The following is a 24,476-nucleotide window of genomic DNA, read 5'->3' as shown; positions in this document are numbered from 1 at the left end:
CATATCGTGCCATGCTGCTTTCCAAACAAAAACTTGTTCGTCTGATTTAGATGGGATAAAAAAAAGGCTCGACCATGCGAAGGAACAAAATACGAATATTCCATAATGATGAAACGATAGAACGGTAGAAGATAAAATAGGACGAGAAGGATACCTTTATGAAACACGTCCGGTCAAGGGAAATTTCGTAGGTCTCGTTAGAATAATTTTCAAGCGTTCCGAGGCATCGTCCAATTACCTCCTATGACATCTCCCTGCAATTTACGTTCACGATCCGTGGCATCCGTAGAAGGCGAGCCTTCAACGAGGCCTGATTAGAAGAGCTCGCTCTACGTGCATTTCGCGGCCAATTCTCGGCAAAAGGAGCGGAGAAGTTCGCGTAGTTGAAACGACCGGGAATGAAAAGAAAGCGAGCCGGAAACATCTCTGAAGGGGATTTCTTCTTGGCTATCGGTTCGTTGAAATTTTCACTTTTCGAACAAGTTTCATACCTTTCCTTGGTTTCTTTTTTACCTTGAACCAATTATCTACGAGCAATGCTTATTAATGTAATTTACCAGAGGCGTAATCTCTTAAGGAGATAGTTTTTCGAGTAGGATCATTGTTCGCCAACACTTTTCATCGACGTTCCTGCGGTCGTTTGCAAAAAGTAGCAACGACGTAAACGAGGAAGAGAGAAAAACCGGTCTGAAATTTTCTGCTTTGTTGCCAGGAGCTTTCGTTCCCTTCCGGCGAACGATGGGAGCTATCGTAATTTTTGTAACAAGCCGTAAAAAGGCCTTCCCCCTCATTCTCCTTTTCTTTCTTCCTTCGTTTCATTTGTAGCTTTTCCTTTCCTTCCTCGTTTCTCTCCCCTTTTCTCTTCACGGTAGACGTATTGATTATTCAGATTCCGATTCGTTATGAATAAAGATCACGTTTTCAAGTAAACTCCCCCGTTTACGGGATGGCTCTTGTTGCTTGAGTGGTTTAAAAGTTTCGGATTTTTATATCTCCTGTTAGCAGCAGGGAAAGTTTGGTCGTTAAAGTTAACGAAAATTCTCTTTCTCTTGGGCGCAACAAACTGTAACGAAGCAGTCGAGCATCAGGATACCTTTGTTCTTTCGCAAGATCGTAAATTCCTTTCTTTTACCTAGCGCAATTCGAATAATAAAAATACATTCGAATTCGCCTTGTTTAAGAAATATTAAACAACGAATATGTACGCGGTTTTGCAAACTTTTTAAACAAATCTTTTTTACTTTGCATTTTTTCGTTTTTGTAAATTAATGGCGAAATTAAAACTTTTTTCGCACGGAGTACTTCGTCAAAAGAACGCGCTATATACGAACGGCTCTTTTTGTCGCGCCCGATGGAAGATCGTCCTCAAGATGAGAGTGAATATCCAAGCAGAAGAAAGATTGAATCGTGCCTCGAAGTATTATTAACGTTGCTCACTGTACCTTCCTTGTGCTCTTTGATACCTTTAAAGCCATCGCTCTGGAGATGTCAAATGAAAGTCGCGACCAACATTTTCACCGTGACAAGCTTTCTGCTTCGTTACTGTTCTAATCTTTCTAATCTTTATCTATCTTTGCATAAGGTTTTTAAGGTCATCTGTTGCGTTTCGAGATCAACAATTTTCTTCTTCGTTCGAGATTCTAAATTCGTAACATTGCAGTTCGTCTTGGCGCACCAGTTAAAAGATATTACAATTTTCGACGTATATTTCCAATTTAAAAGTTTATTTATTATATTGTACCTTATTTCTAAAAATACATATTTGATTCAAAGGAACGTAATTTTTACTAGTTCTGAATTTAACGACTAAAATAATATTTGTTACTTAGCAACACGCAGTCGCATATATACATGTATTCGATAACAGCGATAGATTTCCTTCAAATGGTAGTGTGCAAGTCTCGCGGCCGACAAGAAGCAATTAAAAAGAATCGACGACCAGTCTAATTGTCATCCTCGAACGCAATTAAATCCCTTAATAATCGCCTGTTGACCATCAGTAATTCGTTGTTTTCTTCAAGAAATACACCACCAGACTCCTCCAGCTAGGTCGTTTCTCGGGCGGTTACAGACGAGGAAGCAGCGATCAGCACTTTTTCTCAGAGCATCGTCGATGAGCCCCAACGAATTGCAACAGAGAACAAGCCAAGGTCAATTATTGCCACGGTAAAATTATGCCGACCAATTGGCGTTACGCTGAATGTCTTCTTTCTGCGAGTCTGTAGAATGCAGCGAATCACGGTGGAAGGGGTATTCATCGAGAATTTGAAGGTTTCGTAGCTAAACGACGAGATTCTCCCGCGAAACGTCTGATTCGGGGGCCCCTGATTCGCGTTTACGTGTTCCGATTCCCACAACAAACCCTAGCCCCGGGTGTTGAAAAGTAGCGGCCACCACGGGATCAACGGGAAGACAGAAAGAGAGGGCGGTATGCCTAAATAAACGGTTTGCCTGCAACGTATGTGAAAAATGAAAGAAACACGATTGTAGTGACTGGTGAACAGAAGAGCGAGCACGCAACCTGAAGATGATTACCTACCTCCTGGACCTATACCCAGGTCCATTCGGCCTCGGGCCAGAAGGGAAGAGAACCACCTCTTCTTTATCTTCTCCTTCGACATCGTCGACGCGTCGTTGTTCCTCTTCCTTTTCGACTACTTTCCTTCTCGTTCGTTCCCTCTCAAGTTGGTTGTTCTGTACTTTTATTAGTTTTGTTACACCACGCCGCGCCGTCTCGGTCCACACACTTACACGTTCCGTTCGATCTTTCGCTTTTTCTAGGCCGCGTGACGCAGCACGCTTTTAAGTGCTTACCATGTACTCTCCCTTGTCGTGCTCTCGCAGAAGTAGGACGATGTTAGGCCGCACGTATTATATTAATCGCGTTAAGCTGTCCAACTTCATCGTATTACAGCTTACGGGAAAGAAAATAAGAGATCTACTAGAGTAATCCTCGTTTTTGCACTGCCTCGGCCAAGTTGCGTGGTAGATTTCACTAACTAGTATTCTAGCCACGCGAAGTATGTTCACGAAACACGGTGTAACGAAACTTGTCATTTAATAACGTTCAACCACTTCCTTTGTTTTTTGCCACTTTTTAAAGTGAATACGTATCTGTGGATTTAATTACACCGTACACTTACTGAAATGTTTCTTTTTATTTTAGCGTTTTCACAGTTTTCGAAGGGGATGATTGTGTGTATGGATTAACGGTGGCTTTCTTTGCCACATTATTGAAATAAAATTTCGTTAAAGACAATCGGAGGGTACAAAAGAATTTGGAGAATATCTTCCGTTTGTTTTATTATGTTATAACTTTCTCTTGGTCATGCCTCACAATCATTCTGTAACCGACGTACCAACTCCTTTTTTTCACATCACGTATATTTCTTCTACTTTATCTTCAAAGCACTCGTTCCATCCGTGTACAGGGTTTAGGGTGGGACGATGGCAGCTGCCATTTCCAACAACTTGCAATCAGTGAAGTAACTTTTTGTATAAATAACATTTACATATCTTCGAAGTCCTGCATCGTGTACGCGGAATAGCGCAGTGAGTACATTTAATACTGCTATGCAATAAGCTCAAGGCTAACTAATGCCAACTAGTGGCATTTTAAAAATTTGTTAAAAACTTTTCTACCGGTTGAAATCCTACCTTCTATCCCTTATCCACCATATTTCATCGAAAACCACTACTAACGTGCAACGTCAATTCTCAATCTATCGGACAATCAATTTTTTCCCTTGATGACGCACACTAACGAACTGCGTACATTTACCAATGATAGTCATCGTTGTACGCGCGCCACGATGGCCGCGAAGCACAGAGCAAAATCGAAGGGAGTAGCATACACTCGAAAGGAAATTGTCGCGCGCGGAAAAAGGAGGAGAAGAAGAGAATCAGGAGGAAGAGGAGGAGGATGGATCGGCAGGCTGGTAAGTCGCTAGCGCAGAATCGCGAGCGACTAGCCGGTCGTGGTACTCGTTTTCTTTATCCCTCGTCACATCCCCCGTGGTGTCAGTGGTGTTGCTCGTGCAGCCAACGATGCATTTTCCGCTGAAAGCCTATGGGTGCGAAGCTGTTGCAGGTGAAATGTTACGCACTGCGTACCTTTTGTGCGCACGGAGTGCCTATTTACTCTGTTGCTCAGAGGCTTGTCTCGCCAGTGGCAGCGCGACTTCCTCTAAGAGCACAATTTTCTTGCTGGAGCTTCTTGATTTTCCTGGCTGTATTCAACGCTTGTTCTCATTACGTTTCATCCATTAGCTATCCCGCCTGTAACACTCCTCCCTCTTTCTCGCCTTCTTTCGTTTTCGAAATGGTATGGCCTTCGAAGTTGCATAATAGCAGCCGTTACGACATAGAGCTCCGAAACATTTTTTCGTATTACCACTCGCGGAGAAAATCTCATTGTTTCAATGGTTCGTTCTTTCATCGGGGATTTTCCGGCATTTCTATTCATCGATAGGTGGATTTCTGAACAATTGCTTGAGCAATTTAGGAGTAGCTTAAGGAACAAAGTTTGCTTCAGTGTGAGTTTGTAAGTTAAAGGTATCGTTGTTTAAAATTTACTAAGAAATTGCAATGGTGAGATACTTAGCTTAACGTAACATCGTTTGGTTCACTTTGGGGTAAGCGAACGCGAGGTGATACGGATGTAGCGTAACCGTGATCGAGAGGAAGATAGCAGCGACAAGAAAGTTAATTACCTGGAAGAGAATATGTTGTAATTTCGTGCGGTTTAGTTTAACCGTTATTAACTTCGTTACATCTTTTGTGTCATTTTCGACTGAAAAGCATTTGTCTATCGTTAAACCGCTATAGAGGAAGCACGTGGAGGATGAAACAAAAACGACTGATCCCTCACATCCGCGTAATAACAATAACGCTGTATTGAGAACTATCGAAGCGTTGCTTCCATCTAAGCAACTTCTCGGATAATACATCGATCCTAAGCATGGCGCGCAGCATAAACAGCAATGGTACATGACGTTTCACGTCAAGTTTAGCGGCGCGGTTTATAAAAAGTGACAAATGGACTGACGAAGTGCTGTCCTTGCGGCATCGAAACCTTCCCTCCTACCATGGGTATACATATTAAGTATGGACTACGCATTCTCTCTCTGGGCTACGTCCACCATGTAACTATTTATAGACGACAGACCGACCGACCCTGATAGAAATGCCTTGCAGAGAATGCCGTACGCACCTTTTCTTCTCTCTCTCTTCTTTTCCCTCGATGTGTACATATACCCGAGATAACGAACGCGCTAAATGGAATCGAGCAACGCTAATCAGTCGCCGCTTGTTCCACGATGAATGAATCCTTCATAATTCCGTGTCGGTCGACGAATCGCCGTGCTTCGCGGAATATCGAGTTAATGTAACCATAGATTTGTGCGTGAAAAATGGTAATGGCCAGTCGGGGTACGGCAAGAACCACAGCCAGCTTACACGCGATAGCCTGGCCCGCGTGCATGAACGTGAACCGTGCAACTACCGAAGCGTTGCTTCGTTCCAGTGCATTGCAGCAGCGATAAGTTACGCGAGAGTCCGTCGATCGCAAGGCGACCAACCATCGCAGCTTCGAGGCTTCCTTCGCCGTCGCAACGCTTGGAAAAAGTGACAAACAACCCGGGCAGGTATCGTCCTCGCGCATGAACCGTTCTGTGCCCGCGCAAGAAGCGCATTAGTGTATGCGCCACCAGCGTTTACCTCTCCCGTGCGCGTTTAATTAACTAATTTATTTAATTGCTTAACGATTACCTTTCCTGACACGAAAACGTGTAATTTATTTTCATCGCGTAACGAGCCGATCCCCCTTCTTCCCTTTCCCGGTTTATTTCGTTTTGCTGACTACGTTCGCTTGCTCGTGCCGGTCTGTCATTCAGAACGAGGCGGTCTCGAGCGGTGCTAATTGTGATCGATCGTGGGAGTTAATCGAATTCCAGAGCTTTCCTATTTATTGCGTTCGCTTCGTCGAATTTTTGCTCATTTAAAGGTATTTTAAAAAGTATATCTAGAATTTGCAATTCGTTGGAATTTTAGTGTTTCGAGTATGAAAAGTTATATGTATTTCGATTCTTAGGGCGTTATTCTAATGAAGCGATTTCTAAATTTCTAATTAGCTTAGCATCCACTTAAATATAGAATCACATTAGTATCAACGAGAAAATATCAATTTTCTTGCTGCCAACAGTCATTCGTGCAGATGAGAAAGAATTTTTTTAAAGTACTCGTTAACTATATCGAAAAAACAATTCGAATTACCGCTTAACCGACCTCTGATATAAACCGGTGGAGATTGGCGTGAGCAGCAGGGTTAATTCATCGAAGCGACAACATTCACCTGTAGCATCACGTGTAGGTACTCGAATAGGTAGTCTGGTATCGCGAATGAATTGTCCGCGGGCGATCGAGGGAGTGCGTCGAGGCCGCGGCGATGAACAGAGCTCGTAGCTCGAAAATTGGTATTCCCCGGTAGGTATGAGTTAGCGGCATCGGTATGTGGGTATTATACCTTTTGTATTCCGATGTGACACGCCTCCGTCACGTTTGCGGGCGTACAACGACGACGACAGCGTCGGCCACGGCGAAACGGCCAGCAATGGACGTATGGGTGGACAACGATAAGAGTGTCTCCCGTTGCCGCGAACGTCCACGTACACCCACACGACCATCCCGTCGTAGAGTGTAGAGCGTAGAGCGTGTAGAGAGAGCACGTACGTGGACGCGCGTACCAACACGAAGGCACACAGACGGCACGAGAGGGCCCATGCGGATGCCATACGTAAAGGCTCACTGGTAGCAGAGTACCCAGAGCCGTATGTACGTTTGAGAATACATTATGTAAGCAAAAGGTGAAAAAAGACCGGTGGAATAAGCCTCACCAGATTCTATCGAGTCGCGTCCCTCCGTCTACTCTCTTCCAGCACCTTCCTCTTCTTCTTCTGCTGGTCTTCTGCCTGCCGCGTGTTCCTGTACCCCTGAGCCCGAACATCGGGCCAGCAGCATCAGGGCATAGACCTTCGCTCTGTTATACGTACAGGTAGTATACATACGTATCCGCCGATACCGATGCTGTGTTGTATATATACACCGAAACCAAGCCGCTGGCGCTCGTAAGCTGAGGGAAGAAGGGATGCAAGAGAAGGAAAGAGAGAGAGAGAGAGAGAGAGAGAGAAAAGAAAAAGGCGAAGACAATGCATCCTGGAAGCAGCCGGGCGAATTTCATCGCGGGTCTGGGATATGGCCAGGGAGTGGGATCCAAGTCGATTCTTCTTGTGGACATTGAAGTTCTTCGATCTTCCGATCCGCCAAACCTTTGGTCAGGAACCAGTTGGTGCTCTGCATCTTTTTGAAGGCTCCTTTCGGGAACGATTGTGCTTATCTCGACCACGAATCTTTTTTAATAACAACGCGAAATTTTATAATACGTACTTCGTAACGCCGATACGAATTACGAGCAAATCGTACTCATAATATCGCAAGTTGGATTCTCCAGGTTCTTCATCGACCGTTCCTTTCGTGAGTCACGTTGCACGCGGAAACATAAATCTCGTTAAAAAATGCAGCCCTTTCATTTCCCTCGTTTGCGATTCCACGAAGGCATCAGTCGATCCACGAAATCCAAAATATTCAGAAGCCACGCGTGTCTGTCGAGAATCACGTAGCTCGTGGACGACAAAAGTGTGCTCGTCTCTGTGCTGATCGTTGGTCGACGGGAACCTCGTTTCCATCATGGTTGTCACTGTTTTCGAAAAGCTTCGATGTTCGCGGTGCCAACCACGTAGATTACCGAGATTTAAAAGGACTTACGAGAGTAACCGGTCGAGATGAGCAGTAAACCTTGGGCCATCGACGTTTCTTTTCTGCACCTTTCCACCTTCTTCGTCTTCTTCCTCTTCTCTTTGCCTCTCGTCGAACTATTGCTTTCCTCTTCGACCGTCCCTCTTCTTCGCGCGGATTACGTCTTTGTTTCGGTATGTTCCTATGATAACATTGTTCCGGTTGCAGCACAACCGTGACGATTTTTTGTATTTCGACCGACTGATAAAATCGCGATATACTTCGTTGGTCCGGGAACACTATATTTCACTTGGATCGCGCGTTCGTATGCGTTGTGGGAGATTCAACGAGTGAGCTAAAAGATAAGGGCACGTTTTAATAAAATTGCCCGTATTCATCGCAAGTGTAGCGTTGCAAAGGAAACTATTCCTGTCTACGATCAGAGCTTAATAAAGGGAAGAAGTTCGTCGCACCCATATTAGGACTCCCTTTAAATTAGAGCTTTTTTTCGAACATTCAAATCTTTTTTTTAAATCGATTAAATATTTGTTTTCAATTTCACGCGTTTTTCTATTTTCTGCCTTTGTTACACTAGGAGCATTTGTTTTATTAAATCAGAAGTTCTATAGAATACAATCCATAGTTTGCGAACTGTTAACTTTTTAATCGTTTAGCCTAGGACCGTGCGTTATTAGCTTTACTCTTTAAAATCTTTCCATGGAAAACTGTTCTGCTCCTAAAAAATAAATTTTGCATGAAACCGAGTGAATCATTTAAATGGTGTGATCCACAGGAGCATTCGTGTGATATAACAAATTCTATCTTCGCGTACCGGACACACGATACACGTCCCCGTTTGTTCCAATAAAAGTGCAACATTTATGAACTTGTCGCGGCGATCTTCGTATAGCCTTGTGCTCGTTCATTAATAAATTCGTTCGACGCGCACCAAGTAAACTATGGAGGAGCAGTAATCACATTTTTCGCTGGAAATATGTTTTTGCTCTTGCAACAAATTACGCAGCGGCGCGCACTGTGCATTCGTTCGTTGCACCGATTCCAATGTCATTATACCTGTCCCTGGTAGAAGAAGAACTGGCCTGATCCGTGGAAGGTGCAAACCACCTCGTCGTGGTAAAAGTGCAGGTGCAGCAGAGGTAGAATAGATGCCAGAGCCGTGGATGGGTTCACGGCACCTACAATAAATTTCATGACGCCGCGATCCAGATACAAGTACAGCCAGAGTTGAAAAGAACGAAAGAAGAAAAAACGAGAGCGAGACAGAGCTGCCTCGTTCGATATTTCTCTCGCTTTTTCTCTTTCATTTTCCTTCCTTTTTTTCCTTCGTTCATGCCCCGATGCTTTGTCGTTGACCCCGGCTATCGAAAACCATTACCTAATTTTATTTGACGAATTTCTTTGTTGGATATTGGCTGGCCCTTGGTCTTTTGTCCGGATACCCTCTGTATTGATGAACGTTTATGAAACGTGTGCAGTAGTTTGTAATTATTGCTTCATTCATTATTCGGATAAAAATGTGTCATAAGGTAAAATTTTTTTCGGTTAAATATTCTTGGTGATTTTATCAACTGATGAATAAAAGATTCCATATTAGACGAAAGGAGATTTTGAAAAATGCTGATAAGAAAAGGTAAAATATGATTTTGTAATATTTTATGGCAGAAAAATTTTAAGAATAATTTAAGAAAAAGTCGCTCCGACTTCAATTTTACATTTCAATTCTATTATTTTATATTTAAGGAAATTTGCTTCATTGATATTAACTATAACGGATAATAAAGATAGAGATACTGATTATTTCTACGTATTCACATCTTTCATACGAATGATATATTATTATTCGATCGTTAAGGAAATCAACAATACGTTTACTTATCGTCATAAAATTCTGCGACCTGTGTGCGAAATGTTCATGGTGTAACGAGTATTTGAAGAGAAAATGATACGAAGGAAATGGCAGAAACGATGGTACTCAAATGACTTTATCGTTTAGTAGTACATATTTCGATCGGAAATTTCCTAAAGTTTAATTATATTTGCAAACAAAATATTACGACATCAAATGTTTCGACGTGACATTATAACTTTGCTTTTTATTAATTTTTCTTTCAACACCCACGAAAGGAAATCAACAAAATTTACGCGGATCACTCGAAAGACACCGCTAATTTGCGTTCGAATCCCGGGTTTCCTCGTTTCCGAAGAACACTTTCCCTCGACAAATGACGAAGCGTGGCAGCCGTAACGCCGCAAACTAACAATTGTCTCGAATACGTGCACGGCGTGGCGATGATCAATACATATCGCGCGCAACTTGTCAAAGTCGAGCCACCGCAAGATCGTTAGAGACATCAGCCTCGGCTTCAATTATCATCCTCGAATTCCAGTGATGTGCGCGCGCAAGAAACGGCGCTCTCTGTATGTAATGAACGATCGAGGGAGACAGCTGAACGCAACGAACGTCTCGCGGAAGAGAAACGGAGAACACGCCGGAGAGTCAAGTACGTAAGTAGATCGACGAAGACTGTACGGTAGAACGAAAGGACGTGGGGTAAAGAATAAGAGGTGGTAACGCGGCTACGCTAATTACGAGCAAACTCAGGGATATTTTTCCTTCTTCGTATATTCACGTGCACGGGGATGTACACAGCCCATATCTTCAAGGAACAAACGATCGAGTACGAAAACACACGTCGTGAATCTCCGTTAGTTTCCCCCGAAGGGGAACAAACGAGCGTCATGGCTCAGCCACGGAGCCAACTGGGAACCGGAAACCGGTGATTTCAATCTCAGTTCACCGACTGGATGTCCCGCGGTTAAATCGACGCTGAGTCGATGCAGTAAACTATTCTCCATTCTTCACCTTTCCATTCTTTTATCGGGCGTCTCTGCTCGAATTTTTCCCTTTTTCTTTCTTTCTACCCTCTTTTTTCCAATCGAGGTGACTTAACCACGCAAAGGGGAACTTGGAGAAATTGTAAGCTCCGTATCGTGGAAATAAATTCTTGACCGCATTCCTTTTGATGGTGGTTTTAGGAAGATACTTTTAATTTTTATATTAGATTTTTAGAAATACTAAGGAAGAATATTAGATTCTTGGAAATTAGTTTGATTCCTGAAGTTCCTTGTTAGTTTTCTCTTGAGTTATATTGTTTGAAGATAGGAATGGTAAGGCACTGTTTCTTGATCGGGTCGAAAATGTTTAAGTAGATTAATATCTCTAAAAGAATATTTGACTCTTGGAAGCCCGGTATGCTAATTGCTATAGCATTCGAAGTGAAAGTTTAATGGAGAACTATGCGAGATACGAACATATGTATTTAAGTTAAGCGTCAGCGAACTAACATTTAGTAATCTTGTGCGAGAAGTTACGACTACCTATTATTTCGTTACACGTATAGAAATTACTTTTTATATAGAAGAATATACGTACGTTAAAATATAATTTAACAGAAACGGAGCGAGTATCTATCTAAAAAAAAAAAAAACAGCGATTGCTCGGATCTCTCGAATCTACATACAGGAAACCAGTCTTTATCCTATTTATTTATTTTGTATAACATAAATATTTCTGTTTTTATTAAACCAAACGATGTATTACGAAAATATAGAAACACGCATGTTGGAAATGTAAGGAAAACACAAAGCATTGACAAGAAACTAAGATCGATCGATAACGAAAGCGTTTCGATCTAGCATACCTGTTATTTATCACAGTAAAACAAGTGACGTGCTATCACGACATCAAGAGGATCGAGCTGGTTTTGTATTAAACTCGTTTTTGTTTTAAACTCGATTTGAAATTCTATTTCACTCTGTCCTGTGTAATAATTGCGAAGTACCACATGTCCGATCGTGATATGGCTGCTCGCGCTACGGATAGAACTTAATTATTCCGCGTACAGCTAGAAAATCTACCGAGCGTAATGACAGATTGCGCGAGATTCTCAGGCTGGAAACAGACGGAAATCGATTTTGCGGCTGGGACGGAACCGTTACGAAACGTGTCGTACAACCTCCCCTTGAATCAGCGTCGATAGATAGTTGGTTCTCGTGCACAAAGGCATATAAACGCGTTCTAATGCAGTTCGAACGACGTGCTCAATGACGCGTGCGCATCACGATTTAAATCACCACGCTCGATCGAGCTCGGATCGAAAGTCGTCGCAGTGATACTAATGTAGGTCGGTTCAGGAAGTAATTCCGCTCGTGTCGCTAACGTCGGCATTGTTATTGACTGGATAAATCAAACATTGCTCTTTTTTCTATTTTTCAGAGCTCGAACCTTGGTCAGGAACTGCTGGATAGGGTGTTCAGGCACCTGAATCTATTAGAGACTGCTTACTTCGGTCTACGTTACCTGGATCACAGCAATCAGACGGTAAGGATGTTGTTTCTATTGACCTTCCGTATCGAGTTGATCGAAATTACAACGAATAGCGTGTAGTAGGTGCAGGAAGCATTTGTAAACATTTTCATCTTGATGTTTATGTACTAGTTGGGTGACTCCGGATATGTTATATTTGTTACTAGCAAAATATGTTTATCCCGATATTTATGTACCGATTATATGGGTGCGATATTAAGATATTAAATCATTGACATTTTTTTAATTTAACGCTTATTAAGTACTTTCCGTGCCTACTATACCTTTTAACATACTTTAAAATTATTATACAATTGTATCTCACCATATAATAACTTCATTGAAAAATATACTACGCCATTGTTTTTAAATTTCATTTTTGTTTTCATGAAAATATATCAAGAAGTTTCTTTTTATTTGCACGAGTATTGAATTAGATGTCATATGATCGTTTCGAAAGCTCTTTAGACCTTAATTTTCAGATCAAGGTAGCGCGCGTGAGAAATACTGTTCGCTTTCTGGAAAAGCTTTGTCAATTACGGTATGAGACAGACGCGTTCCCTTCTATAATTATAATCAAAGGCAAATTGACTCGGTCTAACGCGAAGCAGTGTCTTTGCTACGTCTTTGGCGTGACTCTGAACAAACAGCAGTATGATCAATGCAATAACTGAATATCGAACGGTTAATTAGATTTCGATGATGAAAAATTCATAGGAAGGATGGCCCGAAGGGAGTCGATTGCATCGGCCCCGGGCCATAAGAGGATAGGATTATTATCCACGGGAAATGTCGAGCTGCCTGCAATTTCCGGTCTGCTTGATCAACAGTTTCAGCGTGACGCGCCTCGATCGGAAGGGGATTAATTATTTAGAAGTAATTCTCTACTGTGTTATTCGCGCACCTTTATAGCAATGGCTCGACCCGAGTAAGAAGATCGGAAAGCAACTGAAAGTCCAAAAAGGAGATCCGAGCTCGGATGTCTACACTCTCTACTTCGGTGTGAAATTCTACGCGGCGGACCCCTGCAAGCTCATTGAAGAGATCACAAGGTGAGCAGATTGAATTTATCTCGTCACGCGAATGGTCCACTAACTACCCTCGATGCTGTAAACCACCCTCTCGCAAATAATTTTATCGATCCAAGCTTTGGCATAATTGTATTTGAATTCTATGCTTAAGGGAAATACATTTGATAGAATTATTTCAGCGAAATATGCGATGGATCATATTTTTGTTTCTCTATTTTTTTAATTAATGCAATGGAGCGAGAATATTTATTGGTAGATCTCACGGCAGAAAGAGTCAAATTGGAGAGGGTAATGGATCAAAAGTGTCACAAGATGGGTCTGAATAAAACGAAATATATCAGGGTATTGGTGAACCATTACAAATTAAAATCAATAATCGAGAAATATTTTCGATCGATGTTTTTATATCGATGATTATAAAATCATTTCATTCATTATCTTCTCGAGATCCGTCTCAAGAATTTTTAATTTATCAACAACGGTACTACGAACGAGGTTGTTAGATATAGACATAGATGCATTTCATCGAACTTGTATCAATAAACATACGAAAACTATTAACACTCTTTACAGTAAATTATTAAAAATGTTATAATAATGGTAGAAATGGTACGTGGTCATGGAGAAACTTCCTTTACCGTGTCATTAAATTATCGTGCCTCGTATCTTATATTATTAATATTTATTTTGTATGGACTGCTCACAATTTGAAATATGTATGCTGTCAGTATGCTTGTTAGCTGTACTAATAGAAATTAAATTATACATATTCATCCTGTATCATTATCATCATCATCACCAAGAACCACGCAAACTTCTCATAATATCCAGGACATGAAACAACGATTAATCTTAAATTCACACGTTTTCCGTTTTAAAATACAATAGCGTGAACTTCTCAATCTTCCACTCCGTTATTTCTTCTCGGCTTGAATTGCTAAACGATTAATCGCAAAGAAAACAACACAAGCGAGAGACACGTCGATTGGTATCACGTTTATTACGAGAACCTAACAGTACTCGCCGTTCTCCTTGGCTATTATAGTCGGAGAGATAGAATTCGATTTTGTAGTTAACGCTGACGAAAATTTACATCGTTTTACATTGTCCGGTCGTGATTCTTGAATTAATGGACGAAGCAAGTTTTGTAATCTCTCAATCAGTTCCAACACTGGTAACGCAAAGTACCATCCGTTTTATGTTCGCGTGTGTTTGTATACACGGACGAGCTCTCGGTTCTGTCGCATGTCGCATCATGAATACGAAACAGACACGTTTGCACGAGTATAGGTCTCGTGTCACAGGCACTGGATGCCTGTCTCGTTATCCTAATGAGTTGGGCTTAAAATTCTTCAAAGCACGCCTGAAAATCTTTTTACCTCAGCGTCATTCCAGCGAAGGAGTTAAAAGAATTTAAAACACTCCTTCTCCGACATTGCACTCGTTCCAGTAACGCAAGCGCGCTTCTTTTGATAAACAAATCGCTCCACTCGATGTAACTTACTATCTTTTCCTCTTTCCTTTTTTATTCTTCCTTCGAATTACAAAGAACGAATTGTCTGGATGTTAATCTTATGTTTTATGTATCGTTTAGTGCAGTATAAGATTTGTCAGTCGACAGAATCACAGACGATAGTTATTAAAAATTAATCGAATGCACGACATGGAAGTAAGGAATTAAAGGCAATAGAGAAATATAATGACCTTTTATAAATAAATTAATAATAAGTAGATCTGGAACTAGACTTTTGAGATTGAGTAATCTCTTATATGAGTCCTTCGTAAATTTCAATGTTATTATTGATTCATTGTATGAGATATTAACTAAAATCAATACTTCTACAGTATTGAACGCTTTTAATGAGAACACGTAGTAATTAAAATTTATTAGACGATAATTGCGAGTGAATCTATTGTACTTAGCCTACAATGCATTCAGTTATGAATCTTCAGAGAGATCTGTACCGAAGATCTAACGATCTTAATAAAATTACGGTAGGGTGACGAAGTACATATATCTTTGAATATCTAACTCTAGAATCAGTTGTTCAATTACCTTTGATCGATAACTTCTGTAGATTCTAGTAATTTCAAATTGCATTGAAACTTACGTCTATATTGCGAAGAAATTCAATGCAACCATCGGATTCGCGAAATATCTCGAAAATTCGTACGAACGGTATTAGCTTCCTGAGAGGAATCGCCGTCATTTCTTGCAGCTTTTTATCAGCCTTATACGCAATATATATCCGTGAGTGGATCGATTTAGCCGATCGAGCGTCGACAAGAGTATAAGCGAATGCCGATGTCGACGGCAGGGTGTAACGGACCTTTTTAATGGATATCTAGAGAAAAATTGAGGGTTCTGTCACCGATAAACCGACTCAATTGATTCGTTGCTCGCTGGAGGGAGTTTCACAACCCCTGTGTACGATTCTAGCTTTTACCTTTTCCTCCGTTTTGCGAACGCTGCTTCCCTTTAAGTTCCACCTGCCAAGATAAAACAATCATTTTTTTTGAGACCGTCGACTTCGCTGCGGTTGGTATCGATCATTCACGGTGTTTCTTCCTCTTGTGGTCGACCACGTGCGAAGTCGAGGGAGAGAACTACCGCCTTGGTCGATCTCGAATATTCCGGATGCGCTTCCGCGTAATGGAAGCACGGTAAGGGATTGCTTCATTTTTTTCGATTTCTTACAAAGTGATGCACGAAGCAAATTATTAATTAGCGATTAGACGGTTAACGTAAAACTTTGTAGTACAAAGAATTTCCTACAATGTATTATATAAATTTAACAACGAATTTTTTTAAACGATTGCACTCGTTGCTATATTAATGTTGATTTGTTTACCAAGTATGTTTTTTGTATTATTATCGTAGTATTTATTTTTGCACAATATACATACATTACGCGTGTCTATGTATATACTTCGTGAAACGTTATACACTATGAAACTCGTCGACTCGTTTGATTGCTTTCACGAGGGCTTCCACGGGGGTAATTTTGTTATTACGTATCTAAAAGCGAAGTATCGCTCTTTCATGGAAATCTGAAAATTGTGCGTCCCAGTGTACGATAGTTATAGAAACTTTTTCGTCCTGTCGTACGGAAGAATTTTGAAAACCAGCAACATTAACATTGCATTCTAGATGATCGTGATTACAGAGCAAACCTGTTTTCTTTATTAGCTCTTCTTGAAGCTAGAATAGCGCAGGTTTTCGTTAAAATAACTTCTGGTCGTTTTTAGTTTATGAATATAGACTGCAAATATAATTACAAATTAATCGCGAGGTACCAAACTTTAGTAATTTAGATAGACAGGTTCTCGCTGTTTCTTGTAGGATCTGATCTCTTTTCTTGCTATATTAGCTTATGTTTTGTTTTTCTATCAGATCTTTAAAATTTGTCAAGCTTTATGAGTTTGTAGTTATTTTTTCCCATTATGACGTCTTAATTTTTCTTGATAATCTGTATTAGTTATAAGTTATAAGCGATGTACGATCGAACCGATATACATACAATTAACCTTTGTATACTTCTACTTAATTAAAAATCCCTAGTATTTTGTAAAAATTCTACCTATTCTTTATGAAGCCCAACGATAACGAATCGAAGGCGTAAGCATTTTGCTTGAAATTAACTTATCAATTACTAACATTTATCTTGTCATATAATGCTTTATCAAATTACCAAACATCCTGCCCTTAATCAATCTTTTACCGCACTATCCATTCTTTCACCGCACCTTGATCCATCCTTTCTTCAGCCAAGATATCAACTTGTTCCGACGAAATCTAATAACATCGCCAGGTATTATCGTTCCTTTCGTAATTCGTTAAGAGCTACCAACAAATTAACGAAGAAAAAGGATTTGTCACGCTAGAAGACCATGTATTACAGTGACAGGGCGGAAAAATTCGGCGGTTTCACGGCATCAAGCTTGTCGTCCATCGTTCAAGATTTTCCCGGTAAAATGAAAACTCGAGGAAAGATGCCCATTCGCTTGATTCGGTATAGCCACACGATCCGGTGCACCGGGGAAAGGGAAAAAAAGGCGTCTTTGGAAACAGACGAACACAATCTATATGCAAATGCGTTCATCTTTTATCCCGAGTATGAGCAATCGATGGACGCTTGTCGAGGCCCCGTCGTGGTTGCATCTTCGACTCCATTGCACAATGAACGAACCGCGGGATATCAATATCTACGCGCTACCAACCGCTTATAAATAATTCCGGTAAGATGCGCGTTTGCTCCCGCCATCACTGCATATTTGTTTTCGCAGAAATCGAAGGCTATTCGAGAATTATAACAAGAACGATGCAGATTGGTTACAACTATATCTCGTGTATCTGTTTTTCGATATTTCCAAATAAACGTTACAGTACCGAGACCATAACTTTGGAACGGGAATTCTGTGCGATCGCTTCTTTTTATTCGCTTATTGTGAGAGACCGAGGTTCTAGCTCTACGGATACGTGAAAGGATCGAACGCTCGCGAAAGAATGTTTAAGCAAATCTCGAAACAAATGCAGAAGACTGTAAAATAAAGAAAGACAGACTGTATGGATATTAGGGTATACGTATTAGGTGGAAAGTGCATGCTAAACGCATCTTACGTTTGGCATTATGTAAATTCATTGCACTTCGAAGATTTCTCGCAAACTAATTTTCATCCAAATCAGATATCTCGCGTTTTAATGAATGTACATCTCACTTAAAGCGTCGCACAAATGACGTTGCGACGCAAGATAACTCGGCCACAGATGCAAAATGGTTAAATGTCCTTGATTTTTGGCGCGTTCACCGAGATGGAGCAAGTTTTTCAAAGGAAAGGTACGATCGTACACGTTCGCGATATGCGTTTTACTGTCCTACCGCTGTTAGTTTTGTTGTTCTCGCGAGCAGATGACGAACGTTAAGGACTATTTAGTTTCACAATATCGTGGTATTCGAAGGTGTTAAAACGCGAACTGTGAAAATTTATGTGACTGTTAGCATCGTCGTTCCGCTTGTACGACGAGGCAGAATCGTGGACGTTCCAATTCTATGTCGTAGTTGTCTCGATCTTCTTATAGCTACACGATGGAATACGAATAACGAGGGAAATACGACGACTGTTGTCGGATAAACGATTTGTGTATAATGGCAGAGTGTTTAGGGAGTGGTTGATGGGAGAGAATTATTCGATCTGCCGACTGTAGTAATGCATTTCGAATAAAAGTGTCACGCGTCTAAGTCCCTTTTATTTCCTTGTTTATAACGTGTAGTGTGCATTTTTAGAATATTAATTCTAAAATGTTATTGATATTTTCTTTCACATGTAGGCGCTTTTTATTGTTGAGTGGAAAGCATTAAAAGAGATTTTATAATTTTATTCAAATTGCATGTTGATCGTTCTAAAATTCTAGAAATTCCCAACGAGTAAAGTATGTAATAGGCGGTCAGGTATCAGTCGATGCGTTAGTTCGAGTTTTGCTAAAACTATGCGAAGTTCGCGAAACGTCTGATAGCCGTTTCGCTGTATCAGTACCGCAGACGAGAGTATTGACCCCTCCGGTGATCGAAACGGAAACACCTCTCTCGTTTCTGTCTAACAACTAACTTCGGGTTCTTGACTATAGATTAGCATATTTAGCCCTAAGGCAGCGTATTTCTCGCTGGTCCATAGCAATTAACCGTTGACCGATAGATAATAATTACCTACCGAAAATGAAAATTATAAAGAACATTGTTGAATCCGTACGGTAGGCGTATCTTTTTCTTTTGTTCTTCGCATCTACCTTTTCTAAACTTTTGTTTCCTGTCGTATACCTAGGAAAATAAAATAAATCATTATGCTGATTTAGAGTAGGGTAGTTCTATACACAAAATAGCTTCTCACATAAGATGAGTATAAATAATATGTATAAACAAATTTCCGATCTGACCACGATTATGTTTAACGCGAAAATGCAACATTATTTGAATTTTCTCAATAAATCTTAAACGAACTACAAAATCACTTCTAATTTATATTCGCAGTTCTATACCAATGAATATTTCGCTAATTTGTTCCTGTACCAATAAATATTTTGTTAATTTGTTCCTATATCAATGAATATTTCGTTGATTTGTTCAAGAATACCATTACGCGTATAATCGATGATATCTCCGCGTTGTTTTACGATCGTTTAATCTCACAAAATCTCGTTAGGTGGCTTTTCTTCATCTCGGTAGCGCAGAAACGTTAGAAGGCAACTCGCACCGCTGCCTATCGTTACTAATGTCCGCCCACGATCCTCCAGGAGATCGTAACTTCCTTTTTCTTCGAGTTCCAGAGGCCCTCGACGATGTTTCATTGACGTAGCAATTCCGTGTCTGGCTTCCACTTCGCTCGCTCACGCTCACAGAGGACCGTTTTATATGTCGGTGCACCATCCGTACATCGATTTACACGGCTGTATTTCGATATTCGCCGGCGCAATTTCTTGTAATTGCAAGAGCAATATGGAAATCGATAGCGCGCAACTTCGTAAACTATTTTTCTCGATTTTCATCCTGGAATGTGCATGTGACTGAATTTACGAGAGTTTTATCGTTAAATAAAAGTACTAAACGAGATAAGATGCATAGAGGATTCTTCTATTTTTACTGAATATTCATATTTGATGCATCTAGGGACAAAATGGACGAAAAAAGGAAGAAGTTTTCACGAATGAAAAATTCCGTACACGTAGTATTGCCAATCACACAGGTAATATTACGAATGCATCGTAGAAAATTCTTTCTACCAAGCGAAATACTACCTTTCTATGTTATCATACCTGTGACTAATCCCCGATGAGACGGACCAAACTTTCCCCGTTTTCCCAAAGCTTTCCTCCTCGAGAAAAATTCACAGCTCTGTAGCATGTTCTGATTCACAAATCCTCGGGTCGTCGGTCGGTGCGAAAGCTCCTTAACACGCGGCAAAAATTCCCGGCTGCGTACCCCGACATGATATAACAGGATATAAAATACAGATACAGATTGTGCGACTGGACTGCGTGACATAAAATCGTAGCTCAAGAAGTAGCGCATCCGTTCGTGCGGTGAGGATAAGACATTGTCGTTTCGACGATCCTCCGCTTTTATCTGTTCATGTATGGTTGCGTGCAAATATAAAAAGACGCGTTGAATATGGGATACGCGACACCCAGACGCTCCTCAGCAAGGTGCTCACCTCCGATACGTTGTTCGGTGTAGTCGTGGACTTTCGAAACGATTAAATAGGATAAACGACAAGCTATTTACTTTGGTGAGTCATAAGTTACTGTCCAGTTTATATCGTTTTATTTTAAGTTATATATTAGATCGTCCAGTAAATCCGCGCCCTTTATTGTTCCGCTATTTATTAAAAGCTTCCGTTTTCAGTACCATTTCCATTTTCTTTAAATAGATTCTTTAATTTCGAAATATTCAAGATTTTGATACGTCCTGAACCAATAAACCTCCCATTTCATGAGGAACGTCACGAATTCTGTTTTTGTCGGCCCAGACTTATTGAATTCTGATATATTTGACGAGAAACCACGCGATTAAGAGAAAACTGAATTAACAGCGTGGAATACTTATTGCAAGGAATAGAATTTACAGTAGAGATAACGTCAGAGTGAACTGAAACTTTTGTGAAAAGAACGCTGTAACAAATTGCTGGCAGTCAGTTCTTCCTGTGCACTTTTCAAGGCACGTATTCGGTGAACTCGTGCTTTCATTTGGAGTCACCAGCGATCATCGATTTTCTGAGAGCGCGAAAACGCGCCGTTTGCCGTGAAATTTAGCGCATGCACCGATAATGCCGACAATTTTCGTTCGACGTCACGCCTGCATGCGATCCGTGGTCGATCGCGAACCTCAAAATTCCAGGGAATTCCAGAATTGCCGGTAACGTTTGAGAATTCCGAGTGCGTCGAAATTATTCGTTCCTGCGCTCGTTCGTGCGTGCGCGCGACCCGCTCCGTGTCGTTATCGCTCACTTTGGCGAGCGTTTCTTGCACGCGCGAACGAATCAGAGGAACGAGCGAACTAAAGTTCCACAAGTAAGAAACGAGGAATCCGTGAAGAAAGACGAGTCGATTAGGTGTTCTCAAAAAGAGATTCGCTCAAAGGGCAGAAAATGTATAAAATTTGATTTACTTTCTGCAACCTTTTATTATTTCTTTACAATTTTTTGCAAAGACTTTCTATTTTATCCGCTAATCGATTAACTCGTTTGCATACGTAAGCATTAACGCTACTTTCTTACTCCTTTCGGTGATTCTAACTGTAATATATTTTTGCTGTTTTATTACATTGATTATCTTACTTCTGTAAAATATCCTGCACTTCTAACAAAAGAAATGCAACGAATAATTCGCTTCAAAGTTGATACGATTAAAGCATATTTGTGTGTTTATTGCACTGACATTTTTGGAGATCGAAGTTCGAGCAACGAGTAAAAGAACGTGGAAAGGAGCAAAATAAAATGGTTCAATATAGATGAAAGTAGAAGGCGATATAAATGATAAAAATAAAGACATGCAAAGATGACAATAAAGGAAAATTTGTAACATGTAAAATAGATTAAGAAGAAAATAGACAATTGGCGAAAAGTTCGTTAGCTGTTGTCGAAATGCTTTGAAACCGAATCTCATGTGACGTCGCGTGCGCACGGCATTTACACTGCATAGTTTACGCGGAAACGTAAAAAGTTAACGTAACCAGGAACGCCTGAAACGCGATGTAAATGGAGGCGGTGCACGAAGAGGTCGGGACTTGAATCGCCTGGCAATTCCTCGAGAATTCAAGTGGTATGGGTGAGACGAAGGAGAGCGCGAGAACCTGAGAAACGAGAGGGAAACGCGGCGAAGACGTCTTTATCCGACTTTGAAAAATGAGAAAGCGGCCCGGAAAGCGAATTGACAATTCCTTAATAACGCGAGCAGATTTATAGTCGGCAGGCACTGACGTGGCGTGTTAATAAGCGGTATTCCCCACGATCGGGTAACGGTGGCGAAAAGAAAGCAAGAGATGGAGGCAGGAGGTTGCCGAGAAAAGGAGAAAGAGAGAAACGAGAATGAAAGGGAGCAGAGGTTGCATCGGCAGCAAGAAGAAGAGGAAGGAAAACGTGGACCTAGCAGGAAAAAAGAACAAGTATGCGAGAGAAAAAAAACAGGAGACAGAAGGGGAGGACGAGGTTAAACGAGGGAGGGACGCGAGGAAGACGAGACAAGAAAGCAGACTGATTGAGGCGATGACTGGAAAAGGAAGAGACGAAGAATCCCTCTAGCGAAAAAGAGGAACTTAATAAATGGGATCTTAATGATTTCAGGATAATATATTAAATTTCTTCTGCAGTCTGTTGAGAGAGAGTACAAACGAGACGAGAGTTATATACGCGTGTATATTTGTGTTTGAGACGAACGTTACGCGCGACGAGAATTCGCGGATGGAGAGGCAGGAAAAACGGAAGAGCGATGGTAAATCCCACGGAATTACCCTAAAACGAATTTCGCAGGTAATCCTTGCATCAGCAGACTAAGGGAGGAAAAAGATAAAGCGCAGGGGAATGGAGAAGAAATGGAATATGAAAGAGGGAAAAGTCTGTCGGGGATTCGGTCTGGCTTCGAAGGATGTGGAGGATTCACAACCGGTCGGGGAATTATTCATGCGTTAATAAACAGCGTTCGGGGATCGTGTATATCAAGAAAATGAAATAGAAAGGAAGTTTATCGCGCGACGAGCTAAGCAAACGGTGCTTTAAGCGAGGATGTCGTTTTCTATAAAAGACACCTATTGCTGGAGCTAAAGAAAAGAGATACTGTTCAAGGATATAAGGGAAGGTTACAACGTTACTATGTTTCTTAAGGAACTTTATCAGACTTTTAAATCAAATATTATTTTAGAATCTAAGAATCAGAAAGATACTTATTGATATTTACTTTAATCGCTTTTCAAAACTCTTCGTGAACTTTTCACGCCGTGTCAGCAGGACTTAAATAAAAATATATTGCTCAGGCTCGCCGCTGATAAATCGTGTTTGTAAATAGGACAGCGGAAAAGCAGTCGGGACGAATGTGAGATATTCTCGAAGACAGAACGAAGGGTGAAAGCGATTCTGGTGGACGAGCAAAGAACGAAGAGGCACGAGAGATTGGCAGGTAGAAAATGAAGAAAAAGCGAAAGAGAAGAAGAAGCGGGAAAAAAGTGTGCTAGCGAAAAGGAATCTGCTTGCGAGGGAAAAGGTGCATACGAGCATGAAAGGGAGAACGCGCGCGAAAGGAAAGAGACGGCAAGTGATATCGACAGAGAAAGGTCGTGGCAACGGATGGTACAAGCGAGAAAAGAAAAAGAAACTACGAAATCCTTTAACGACGACTTTACAAGAGGAGAAACCGCGAAGGCAACGATGGCAAAATCGAAGTTCGCGGCGAGTCGAGCCGCAAGTTGACCCCATCTCGTAACTTTTCCTTTTTTCCCTCCCATTCTTCTTCGTCTTTTTCTCCTTCTTCCACTTTTGCTTCGCTTCTTCTGCTTCGCTCCTTTTGCTTCGTTTCTTTTGCTCCTCTCGTGTGTAAGACGTTTATACGTGTCATACGTTATTAATTATATACGCGACATACATACAGTGGCTGCCAAACGTTTCCTTTATCATATCTTTGAGAGAAGGAAAGATCTATTACCTAGTTTATAAAATATTATCTCGATAAATTGTGTGCAAAAAGAATTGTATAGAAATTTATATTACTACATTATATATTATTATTATACTATATGTAATATTATATTATCTTATGAGGTGCGTGGTTATATATTGCATAAAACAATTTTAATATTAAAAATAAAACAGATGTGTTAAAATTAAATTTTCATCGAAAACTATCGAAGGAAAAGTTTGTCGTCTTGTTCTTGCTTTTTATTCATACGATAAAAATATGTGTTCTTTTTTATTCAAGGTACCAGTTTTTCCTCCAAGTGAAGCAGGATATTCTCCAAGGACGACTTCCTGTGTCGTTCGACTTGGCCGCGGAATTAGGAGCATACGTCGTCCAATGTAAGAATATGACCTTTTTCACATTACTTTCGCAAAGTATATAAATTTTTAATAAATATTATAGTTACTCGTTAGAGTCAGGTTTTGTTTGATTTACTACCAAAACTGACAATAGGTATAGATATTTTCAACATATATGAAATGAATTTTTATATAGACGTTACTTATGAACCGCGTGTTGCGTCTTAGAAAGTATTACGTAACATGCGACA

The 24,476-nt window shown here is 40.7% G+C and overlaps 1 protein-coding gene across 6 annotated transcripts in view; it reads left to right on the top strand.

Moving 5' to 3' along the window:
* The window catches only part of LOC100651746 (band 4.1-like protein 4A), a 62,562-nt gene that overhangs the window by 22,102 nt on the left and 15,984 nt on the right, over positions 1–24,476 (top strand). For all 6 annotated transcript variants that reach the window (XM_020868381.2, XM_048409879.1, XM_012314659.3 and 3 more), the window contains 3 exons: positions 12,089–12,193; positions 13,091–13,230; positions 24,167–24,264. In XM_020868381.2, the coding sequence (XP_020724040.1) occupies positions 12,089–12,193; positions 13,091–13,230; positions 24,167–24,264 (343 nt within the window). The remainder of the gene's footprint in view (positions 1–12,088; positions 12,194–13,090; positions 13,231–24,166; positions 24,265–24,476) is intronic.

Source organism: Bombus terrestris, chromosome 2 (assembly GCF_910591885.1).
Source record: "Bombus terrestris chromosome 2, iyBomTerr1.2, whole genome shotgun sequence".
Lineage (NCBI taxonomy): Eukaryota > Metazoa > Arthropoda > Insecta > Hymenoptera > Apidae > Bombus > Bombus terrestris.
This window is presented reverse-complemented; position numbering and strand designations above follow the sequence as displayed.